The following is a 12402-nucleotide window of genomic DNA, read 5'->3' on the forward strand; positions in this document are numbered from 1 at the left end:
GAGTGGGTCACAAAAGGCAGCGAGCAGGGTCCATGTGCAGGAGAGGCACTGGCCCTGTGCCTCCCTGGAGAGGGGGAGAAGCCCTTTGCACAGGCCACAGCGCCACATTATAAACTGAAGAATTGATTGATGTTATGGGGTACGTTTTGATAAACAACCTCCTTCTGGCCATTTCTTATCTAAGAGCCAACATTTTACCTTTCTCCGCTATCTGCTCTGAATGTACCTCATCACCAAAACCAAAGCAATAAGGCAGCCACTGAGAGCTGTGCTACTCGTGATGTTTTTAAACTGTGACACGGCCCCATTCCACTCCCCCGGGGCGGTGAGGGCACAGCTGACGCACAGGAAAAGCCACCGGGACAGAGCTGGGGCAGCATAAAGCGTGGGGCAGACGGCAGCCACGCCTGGGGACACCGCCAACAGCTCAGGGGCCACTTGCACAGGCAAGTTGGGGGGCTCTTTCTGTCTGTCCGTCTGCCTGTCCATCTGTCCATCTGTCCATCCATCTGGAGCCTTCAGGGTCCCCTGGGGGGGGGGGGGCGGGGGGTGGGAGGAGAGTGTCTTACCTAGACTTGGGGACCTCATGGTCCTGGAGCTCCCCACTGCTCCTGCACCACTGGGCCGCTCTGTCGGGGGAGGTTTCTCTGCCAGAGGGGACTGTAGGGAATGTTGTAGCAGTAGCACAGGTCATAACTGTAGACAAAAACAAAAGCATCTGAATGAGCACCTCACAACGTGAAAAGTGAGACACTTGCACTGTCAGTATTTTATTTGCTATAGCTTGATGCTAATTTTTAAACATGGTACATTTCTGCAAGAAGCTTTCAGGGGAGATCCAATATAAATTACAAGAGTCCTGAGCTTTTAAACTTTTAGCACAACTCCCAGGAAAAGGAAAACCTGCAGCACGATGTAATGCATTGAACGTGTTTCCAGAACCCTGGGTACAGACTAGACCTGCCCTTTGCAAGCTTTGGGGCAATGCCAGCAGCCCTGCACATCGCTTAGAAGTCCAAAGAGGTTGCAGCATCATTTTTATTTTTTTTTTAATTTGTATAAAAGTACAAAGTTTTTAAGACTTGGTGGGTATCACAACCACCACAGTTTGCCAGAAGCTGCAATAAAATTTCTCTCTGAAAGCAAGCAGGCTTTCAAATCTTATTTTCTCAATATGAGGTATTATTACATTATGATTTGGTTTTTGTAGGTATCTCAAGAAATAAGGCCTGTGATTTCTTTGTAATTACCAGTGTAGCAACAGAGATAGGAAAATGCTCCTATATGTTGCTCCAAAAACATATATTCCGTCCTTTGAAATGTTGACATTATGGAACTATGATTCAGAGTTGGAAATGGAAAAGCTTTTCATAAAAAGGTCAGCTTTTTCATAAAAACGCCAATTTTACAAAAACGCCAAGATGAAACCTCATCTTTTTAATTTTCAAGGAAAAATGTCCCTCCTGCAGTGCAATCTTTGATCCACGGCATTGGTACATAGTTTGTCAGTGTGAGCAAGGCGATGAGGAGCAGACAACCCCTGGTAAAGGACAAGGCCGTGGGCAGAGCTCACAGGAGGACCAAGCTGGAAGGCCCCAGGGTGCCCCTTGTCTACTTATCCATAAGGCCTGTTCCCAAACTACTGCTGACTTCTTCTGCAGATGACACAGCTAGAATCACAGCCCAGCAAAGTCTGTGCTGAGGCAATGCTTATCTCTCAGTGCAATACAGAAGTATGTCAGTTGTTCCCAGTGCATCCTTCAGTGCAACACAGGAGATGTGATAATGCTGGAAAGATGTGGAAGTGTAGGTAGGAGCAGTGACACAATCCAATGGGACCCTTCAGAGCAACCTTCAGGCTTCTTTAGTACACCGTGGGGCTAAAGCAGAAAATCAATTTCTGCTTTTTTTTAATATCAGCTTATTCTACTTCAGCTTTTGAATATGCTTTTCTGTGCCAAAAAAAAAAAAAAAAAAAAAATCACAATGAAAATGTTTTCATGAATGGGATTAATGATGATGTGATGCAACCTTAGAGTACAGATGTCAGAAAGATCATCTTTGCCCAAGTAGGAAAGCAGTCACTGAGGTGTCTGCTTTGAGAGTCCACTCACCCAAAGTAACCTCTTCAGTCCTCGAAAGCAGTGGCTATTTAAACACAACTCAACCCACCTAAAATCTGTAACTCTCAGTAGAGTCAAAAGTTAATTGGGGTGGATAGCCAAGTCAAGAATTTCAGAGCCTGTGACTGGGTGACCCCACTGTTGCTTGTCTTTTGGTTTTCATATGGCTCTACCCTTCCCAAGTTCTTTTTTCTTTTTCTTTTTTCAACACCAAATCTCAGAATTCTGTGCCAAGTAAAAATGGAAAAGATATACTAGATTAATAATTAACATTCTGAAGTAAGCAGTCCTCTCCAAACAGAAGACATGGGGCTCTAGCGACAGCACAACATAAAATGGCATGAATTCATTGTTACAAGCAAATTCTTTGCTTTTACTACTATTTCATAAGAACAGCTGGATTTGAAGTATACAATCCTGAACTATTTCTCCAGGAAGAGATGCTGCACAAATTTCCCCACTTCATAATCATCTGAACATATGCATTAAGGAAGAAAGCTGGCAGAGGTGCAAGAGCTAAAACATCTAGTTGTCTTACTTGCTTTTCTCCCTCTTCCTTATAACTGACCAACTTCAGTCGAGAAACATTCATTTTCAAAGACAGAGACTAGCCAGGAATATTAAAACACATAATTAAAAAAAAAAAACTATGATGAAAATAAATGTTTTGTTCACTTTATATTACTAATACATTGCTATTTTCAATGCAAATAAGTTTAATTATTTCTTTTGCAGCATGTCCCAATGGAGTCAAGTTCAACAACTGGAAATAAAGTTTTTAGAACAAGTTGACCAGTTCTATGATGATAACTTTCCCATGGAAATCCGGCATCTGCTGGCACAATGGATAGAAAGCCAAGATTGGTAAGGAATACATTTGCTCCCTCTCTTAATATTTCCCATCATTAACAGTTTTTACCTTATCTGTCAGATTTTAGGGTACTCATTTGTGAACCGTGCAGGCATCTACATTCCAAGAATAGTATTCTGCTGTTCATGGATTTATCTTGTTGAGTTAGCATTACACTTCATCTATTTAAGAGATTCAGTATCAGTAAATTCCTGTTAGAACTGCAACGTTATTTTCAACTTCTTAAATAACAATTTCCTTTGAACCTATTTTATATACAATGGTCATGCTTACACCAACAGAATCAATAAATTACTGTGCTTTTTTCCTAAGAAACTACCACATATTACGTGAAACACGAAGGAGTATTGTTGAAAATTGCAACTGCATGTTTTGAAATAATGGTTTTAATGAAAAGCAACAAATTTAAAGTTAAATATAAATATAATATTCAATTATAACATTTCTAGATTGGATACTTTTTCTTAGAGCACAGATTTCTATTCCTTATAACTTCGAATTTAAGGAACATCTGAAGGGGAGTTCTTATTTGAACTTAATCCTAAGCAAAATCCGATTAAAATGATCTAAGAACAAAAATATGTTGTACTGCAGGACATGGTTTAGCAGGAAATATTGGTGATAGGTGGATGGTTGGACTGGATGATCTCGGAGACCTTTACCAACCTTGGTAGTTCTATGATTCTGTGAAAATAATGGCACTAGATTTTTCACAGAAAAACATAATGCAAGTCAGTTTTCAATGGAAATGTTATCCCTTTACCTCCTGTAGCACAGAATTATTCCCTTTACCCAAATCAAATTTAAAGCTGGACATAGAGTTCTACAGAACAAGCCAGCAATTTGCGGGAATTGGTATCTAGAAGGTAAATTTATACAGAAATTTAGATCAAATTCAATCAATAGTTATCTCAAGAAAATTCAGAACTACATACCAAAAAATGTTTATACTAATAGCAGCAGGAAGAGATGTCTCAATTTGGGAAGCTAAATCCACAAGTCTAGGAGAACTATCGAAAAAAAAAAAATCAGGTAATTAAGATGACAATTTTCCTTGAAGGTTATAGCATGCAGTGGGGCTGTGGAAACATGGGAATCAGTAAAATCTCCTTTTTGCCAGATTTAGCAGGTATATCTCGAACATGTATCCACCATTTAGGGAACAAGGAGAGAGTAACCTTAGGACAAGGAGGTCATCCAGTCCAAAGACTACCTTCCTCTATCCTGCTCACTAGTGTTACTTCCCTTCATATAACAAGCTGTTCCATAAATAGCAGAACTAGTAAAGCCTGTTTCCATGTTATTTGCATTCTCTGTCCCCTACATACCCTTCACCAGTAGCTTCAGAGTCTTCTCGTATCCCCATACAGTTTGGCTGGGCAAAGGCTCATCTGGCGCCTGGTGTGAAGATATATATCTGCTGACTGGCCATCTGGCTGTTGCCTCCTGGAGCAAGTTATTACTGCCATTTTCCTCAGTGGAGGCACTAATTTGGATTCCTCTCCTCTACCAACCTGCCAGTTTTCTGGGAAATTTGTACAGATACAGTATTTTTTGGACTTTGAGCCCACTGTCAACTTTGGCTGAAAGCGGGCAGCAACTTGAGAAACTATGTCTGTGTGACTGACAGAGAGAGAGAGACTCTGGCTCACACTGTGCTCAAGCCTCATTTCCTTCAGGGAGTGGGCTAAACGTGTTTAAATATTCACAGAAACTGAGACTGGAAATCTCTGATTGTCTCCACTCTGGACGAGGCCATAGTGTGGTGAATGTAAATTCAGGGATCATAAAATCAATTATTTACATAGCTCTACATGATACATTTAAATCGAGCTTCTTACTGCCTTTATTTCCCAATGGATTGTAAATTTCTGTACAGATAGTTCGGCACTTACGACATTTTAAAAATGTTTCTTGTTCATCTGTACTCAAGGGAGGCTGCATCCAACAATGAAGCAATGGCAACCATCCTTTTACAGAACCTCCTAATACAAGTGGATGAACAGCTAGACCGGGTTTCACAAGAGAAGAACCTTCTCTTGATACACAACCTGAAAAGAATCAGAAAGCTGCTTCAGGTATGTTGTTCTTCCAGATAACCAATTGCACACTCTGCCTGGCTTCTAAGGGCAGCGCCTGACCTCTGCTAACACAGCTTGTTCCTGTGCACAGCTCAGAGCTTTCCCTATTCCCTTTTCCAGGCAGCTATGGGAAGAACAAGCCTCCAATAAGAGGCTATCAGTAACCATGTGGAAAAATAATCCACATTTTTAATTCACGTTACTGAGATACAGCGATGTTGTGACCTCTTGGCTCAGCGCATACCCACGTCTTACTCAGCTCTTAAAAACAGGTTGATACAGTGCTTATAGATGTCAATGTTTGTTACAAGTGTGATTAACAACTTTCCAGGCACACACACACACGTTTAAATACGATTAGCTGTGACAGTCTTTGGGAAAACATCATGTATTTTGGCCTTAGCAAAACAGCACCCTGAAAAAAGGAACCGCATTTGCTATTTTGTTCTTAGCTGTGATTACTTGTTATGAATTGCTTAAAGGATTTTCCTTTAGGCTTCTTAAAAAGTGATATTTACTTTGATTGGTTGAACGTTCCTCTAGTAATTGTTTATTTAAGGCAAGAATTCTCAGAGTTCCACTTCATTAGTCATCTACTTCCTGACATCTATTTGTCTTCTGCATAAAATAGATACACATCTGAGTTGAACAAAAGTTTGGGGATTTTTCTCTCCTTTCGTGGTGTTTTCCATAAGTACTTTAGTGAAAATTGTATCATTTACAAAATCATTTTCTTAATTTTATATGAATTCATTGATCTGGAATATCTTCATACTACAGTGTCAATTATTTTGGTGCTACTGTGGCTGCATGTCTTTCTATTCTATGTCTGTAATGGTGGCCCCCTGAAAAAAGCAATGCCGCTATCACTTTTCCTTCCAGTGTTATGCAAGAAGTTATGCATATAATTTTAAATCAAAGCTCTTTTATTGCTTTTTTTGTTTGTTTGATGGTTTGAGTAGCAGCACTACCCCTCATTTCAGCACAGTTCAAACAACTTAACTGCTTTTGTAATGGAGAGCTGAAAGGTCATTGCTGTGATCTCCTTCATGGTCATTTGGACACTTTGCCACAGTACGGTTGAGCCAGAGCTCCACCACTTTAGGTGTTTCCTCACGGAAGCATGTATGTACAAAGAGCACTGAAAAAAGCAGTTGTATTCCTAGCTCAACAGGCCGTACATTTCTGATTCCGCCTTCACAACGTGCATATGCACATGGATTGTATGTATGTACTTCCAGGCTCTACCAAAGTAAAGAATCTCACTGCTCCTTCTTTTCCTCGCGCCATTTATTTTACTCTAAACTTAAGTTGGCTAACTTGAGTTGGCCACTTTGTGTCCTCTGTGAAATTCAGGACACTGAGATGACGCATCAGCCTAGAGTGCATACACAGTAGCTGACCTAGCAGCTGGTGTGAACACGGCCAGAGTGAAACCCAAGTCCTGCAGGCCCTGACTTAACAAGCTTCCTCAAGCAGTGAATTCTCTGCTCCGCAAAGGTTTGCAGGTTGACAGTCTAAAGCAACACAAAACTCCTGAGGGAACACCAGAGATGCTGGAATTGCGCTGCTTATTAAAAAGGACTTTCACCTTGGGGTCTGCAGTAAAATATTTCCAATAGAACAAAAAACACAACAGCGCTATTACTAATAAGCTGACCTTTCTCTGTTCTAGCAAGACAACAAATAACGTCTATTCAGATTAAAAGCCACTCATTCAGTTTCAAAATACACATGCAAACCACCAGACACCAAACAGTACACTTTCACTATTAGAGCTTTTCCTGGTTTCTTATAACCTTTAACTCTATAACTCACAGCCTTATTATTATTTCCAAAACAATTTCTGTAGCTTGGAGTAGAACAAGGCTCTTACTGAATCTGTATCACATATATTCTGTACAGTTGTTTAAAACATTACATTCCGATTTCTAGAACATAAATGATAATTGTTTCCTCAGTCAAAGTATGCAGTGTGTGTTCTTTGTAGTTGCACCTGATTTTTTTGAATGTATCTGAGGAGTTTGGAGGTATTTGGCTCCCCACCCAAAGCTGGTGCACTCGCAGATACAAAACTCTCCTAATTTGAGCTAGCTTGTGACTGCTTCATGAGATAATACCAGAAAAGGTGACTGAAGCGTATACTGCATTGCCATAAATCCTTTTGTTCTGAAATGCTAGTGAGAGAAAGGGCATGCTGCAAAACTAGAGACTGTTCGCTAGCTTTGACTGGCTCCCTAAATTAATAGTGGCAGCTACATTGGTAAACATCTTTTCATTCCTGGTGACTTTATGAACAGTCTTGGTTTGGTTTTCTCTGAAGGTTAGTTACACCACGATCCCACCTTTCTGTTTGCTCTCTAGAACAAGCACTTCTTTGAAATTTCACAGTTCACTCCTCTTCCTTCCCTCCTCTATACCACACACAGATGTGCAGACACTTGTAGACACACAAAAATGTTCAACCTCAATATGTGACCTGAATGCTTTTCTTTGTTTACTATTTTGAGCCAATTATATATGGCTTGTCAAGCCAGATAATGCTGGAAACTAGCATACGGAACACAAAGCTGAGCTGCGGTATAGGTCACTAAGTACTACAGCAACAACAATAAAATAATTATAAATACAGAACACTCATAGAACAGTCTGCAAATCTGGACAAAAGTGTAGGACTACTGCTTAATTGGTCATACAATTAAGTCAATTGTGATGGCCAGCCTTAGAAGAGGAAGCAATAGCCACCTGACAAATGGCTTGTGCAGCTGCTTCCCAGGCAGCACAGGCTCAAGATTCCTCGTGCTGTTATGCCTACTAGTTTCCAATAGCACAGCCGAGCACTCTCTGTTTGAAAGCTTCCACTCTGATTCCTTTCTATTATCAGGAAGAGAAAAAGTTCTGTGCTCCACCTGAAATGTCTGTATGCAGACATCTTCATTATTCCATGGGATTAAGGAAGGAAGTAGGGAAAAGAGAGAGACCTTGCCTGCCTGATATTTGCAATATAAATCTATTATCAATCTCAGGAGCTGCAAAATGCAAAGACCAGAACTGTCAGCAGAAAAACAGCCTAGACCCTTGTTTTTAGGTCACCAAGACCACCCCTATTTTTCTACCACCACAGAAATAATAATGGAGCATGACATTTCTGCTCAGACTGCTGAAATTTCCAGAATTACCTTGATGTAAAAAGAAATGTTGACCAGGAAACGTACAATGTGAAAAAGTTGTAAGTACTTCAAGGCAACTTAGCTAAGCTGTTAACTCTCAGTAATTTACTTCTCTATCCATTTCTTGCTCTTTCAAAATGGTACATCTTGACATTAAACTAGTAAAAATGCACGTAGTTTACTAAAAAGGATCAGTGCTTTAGGTTAAAATCCCTTGTATTCTCATATTACTATTACTCCTCTAGCCAGTAAATTGGATTCATTTTTACAGCAGATTGGCCTTTTGTTGCGATGCTTTTCAGTGGATGACAGCAGAGCACAGCTGCTTGCTAAGGTTAAATTTTATGTCCCTCCTCCTACAAAAGTCCTGCTCCTGTGAGCAGCAGCTCTATAAAGGGATGAGGAGAGCATATGTTTGGACGGAGGAAGCTCTGCCTATGACTCTTTCTCCTGTTTAAAGCCTAGATGAAGAAAAGCAAAGCAGATTAGTCACAAGGACATGGTTTGTGCTGTTGCTATGACAGCAGAATGTAAAGGGCAGATGTCAAGCTCCAAAGAGCTGCCTATCACTTCTAGAACAAAATTTAAAATGCAACAGTCTGCAAGACCTTAGCCCATAAACAATTATATCCTGGCTTGCTGAAGAATTTCTTGTAAATAACTGTGCCTGTCCCTGAAGCGAGCTTCTTCAAAACATGCAAATAGATTTGGTGCACAATAGAGACTGGCAAAATTACTTGTTTAGGACAGAAGCCACCCACATTCCTCCCTCGCAGGCTAAAATCCTTGATTGGTAAGAGCAGCGCGGCTGCAGGGATCCTGCAAGGCTGCAAGTAGACTGAGGATCTAAGACAGACATGGCCCATGCCCCACCTGCCCTTGTAGGAACAGCCTCCAAGTTATTTACAGATTTTTCATCTTAGATATCCTCGTGCCCTTGCTTCTTCCCTTACCAGAGCTGGAAATTTGGCTTAGCTTGGCTACCTGAGCCATGCCTGAGGTACCAGAAACTTCGCCAGCAGTGTGTTCAGGTGGCCAAGAAAGCCAATGGCATCCTGGTTTGTATCAGAAGTAGTGTAGTCATTAGGAAAAGGGATGCAATTGTCCCTCTGTACTCAGCTCTGGTAAGGCAGCACCTTGAGTTCTTTGTTCAGTTTTGGGCCCCTCAATACAATAAAGACATGGAAGCCCTTGAATCCGTTCAGAGAAGGGCAAGGAAGTTGGTGAGGGATTCAGAGCACAAGCCTTATGAAGAACAGCTGAGGGAGCTGGGATTACTCAGTCTGGACAAGAGAAGGCTCAAGGGAAACATTATCACTCTCTACAACTGCCTGAAAGCAGGTTGTGGTGAGGTGGAGGTCAGCCTCTCTCCAAAATAACAGTGATAGTATGAGAGGGAATGGCCTCAAGTGGTGCCAGGGAAGGTTCAGATTGGCTATTAGGAAAAATTTCTCCTCAGAAAGAGTGGTCAGGCACTGGAACAGCCTGCCCACAGAGGTGGTGGATGCACCATCCCTGGAGGTTTTCAAGAACCGTGTAGATGTGGCACTGAGGGACATGGTTCAGTGGCCATTGTGATGATGGGTTGATGGTAGGACTGGATGACCTTAGTAATCTTTTCCAATCTTAATGACTCTATAATTCAGAGACAGAGATGGGCTGTGCAGTGCAATGGGCATATGACAACAACACCAGGAAAAAGCAGGAATTCCCAGAATCATCCCACTCATAATCACAGCTCATCTTTATGCTCTAGTCTCATGATAACTCTTGAAAGCTATCCCTTCTCACTAACAGCAGCATACATCTGTGTCACAAAATTGTTTATGATATTCAGGGGAAAATCAGATTATATAAATCTCTTATAAAAGTGAAATAACTGATTTCAGGGACAGGAAGAATAGCTTCTTCTCTCATTTACCACTGAAGCCTGAGTTAACGAGGGTATGTTGTGCTCTGGGGAACATTTTGCCATAAAAGATGTATATTCATGACATTTATTTAACAGCCACAGCAGACTCTCAGGTGTCTGTGATCTGCACATGCTCATCAGCCCTGCTAGAGCCTGAGATGAGGTGAAGGCAGGCAGAGGACAACCTGCCTAGGTAACCACAACTGTGTGCACACCTTCAGCAGCCTGGGGAATCCTTGCAAAGAGAGAAATCAAGGATTCACCAGATCTGCTGATTCACACCAATTGTACCAACATGAGCTGTTGGAAACAGATTTCAACTGTGGAGCTGGGAAATAATAGTTTGGTTCTTCCATCTACACAGCACTACATTTTTATGAAATTATCTGCAACAGTATCTTAATCTACCTCCTGTCCTCTCAACCACAGCATGTTAACGTTATGGCATTTCATTTCATATTAAACTTACCCTAATTCTAAGTAGCACAAACAGCATCTTGCTTTCCACACTGTTAAAACAGGGATGTGGTAGCATGTTCTTGCTTCTGCTTCAGTTTCTCAGCCATACTGCACGGCTTGTTTCTATCTGTAATGAGAATCAAACATCTTTGAGCATCTCCAGACGCAAACTAAGTATGGAAATGTTTATTTCAGTTCAGGTAACTGTTAACACAAGTTTCTATATCAGAAAGGAGAAGGATGAGGAATCCTAACATTATTTGTTTTGGACCATCAAAGAAAACTAACCGAAAAAAAAAAGAAAAAAAGAAAAGCATTTGATCCGAGATAGGATATTGCAATTAGTACTTAACAAATATTTCTAATAATCACTATACTGAGAAACAGTTGCAAAGAATGGAAACGTAGGCATTGATGTTTAGGTTGCCATTTCCTGTTAAAGCTAAAAATGGGGTGAGAATGGAACATAGAGAAAGTTCGTAACGTACCACAGAAAAAAAAACAAAACAAAAAAAACCAACAAACCCAACATGTAAAATATTATTTACATGTGTTTAGTGCTCATGCAACCTGATACATCAACAAAGCAATGAATTTTATCTAATACCATCCCAACTGGCTTTTCACGTTACCGTCTTGCCATCAGCATGTTTTCAAGCTTAATCATTAAAGCTGTTTACAAAATAATTTGGCATGCAAGTGGGGAACCTTGAACACAATCTGCAGAGCGAATGCTAACCAGCCAACCCTCTGCCATCACTGATTGCAGGCTAGCAGCTGCATGGCTGCTAATGAGGATTTTTTAACAAAGGTTTCCAATGCATGGCTGCAAAAAGGTTATTCCTAGAAGTGAAATGTTTTGGAGTTACTTGTCCTTATTTCAGGAATGCTGCTGTAATAACTTACAAACATTTCAGTTTGTTTTCGTGGAACGAATTTAAGAGTTGGCTTATGTACAGATGTTTAAAAATCAAGAAAATAAACGAAGCCTTGTGCACTCCTTGCTTGCTCTAAGGGCCCAGCTGCAGACAGAGATCTGCCTGGGAAGTTAGCTAATGGGGCTCTGGGCTTTGTGTCCAAATGACAGGAAAAAAACAAAAATCAGATGTCCTCTGCTATTTGCCCTCTTTTGCAGGGAAAATGGTGTGAAATGTGGTTTGAAACACATCTCATTTGACTAAGAAGCATTGCTACGTTATTCATTCCCTGGGGCAGCACAGTTGCACTGTGTGATGATGACATCTACAACAGTGCATTTTCTGCAGCTGTATCTCACCCACTACCTGCTGACAAGCCTACTGCTCCTATAGACCACCCCTTGGCTCTTTTTTTTGCGTTGAGAGGAACTCAGTGGAGTTTAGGGGCAAACCAGAGTATGGAATAAAAGACCTCTGCCTTCACAGCTTATCCCAGCTCTGTTCTGGTGGCATGTGCTCCCAAGAATATTTATGCTCTTCTGGAAGTTACATACTGCATTATATGAGTAAAGCAGAAACAGAGCACCGCAGGGTTGTGATTTAGGGCCTCCCACATTCAGAGGAGTTGTCTAAAAGATTGAGTCTGCCTTTAAGATTCTCCTAGGTATTTTGAAAGCAGGAGGGGAAATCTAAATATAAGAATCGAAGAAGAGCAGTCACAGGTACTTCCTCTTAAAGACCTAAATAGAACAGAGCCATCTTTTTGGTAGAAAAAGAATTTTAGTGAGAACAGAACCTGCTGAGATGCAGGGTTTAAAAAAAACAAACAAAAAAAACTAAAAAAAAAACTAAAAAAAAAACCACCCAAC

At 40.8% G+C, this 12402-nt stretch overlaps 1 protein-coding gene across 1 annotated transcript in view; it reads left to right on the forward strand.

Moving 5' to 3' along the window:
* The first annotated feature begins 327 nt into the window (after positions 1 to 327).
* Positions 328 to 12402, forward strand: part of STAT4 (signal transducer and activator of transcription 4) — a 38845-nt gene continuing 26770 nt past the window's right edge. The window contains exons 1-3 of the mRNA XM_052675797.1: positions 328 to 446; positions 2859 to 2987; positions 4928 to 5072. Coding sequence (XP_052531757.1) covers positions 2860 to 2987; positions 4928 to 5072 — 273 coding nt within the window. The 5' untranslated portion in view covers positions 328 to 446; position 2859. The remainder of the gene's footprint in view (positions 447 to 2858; positions 2988 to 4927; positions 5073 to 12402) is intronic.

The sequence above is a fragment of the Tympanuchus pallidicinctus genome, unplaced genomic scaffold (genome assembly GCF_026119805.1).
Source record: "Tympanuchus pallidicinctus isolate F22 unplaced genomic scaffold, pur_lepc_1.0 scaffold15, whole genome shotgun sequence".
Lineage (NCBI taxonomy): Eukaryota > Metazoa > Chordata > Aves > Galliformes > Phasianidae > Tympanuchus > Tympanuchus pallidicinctus.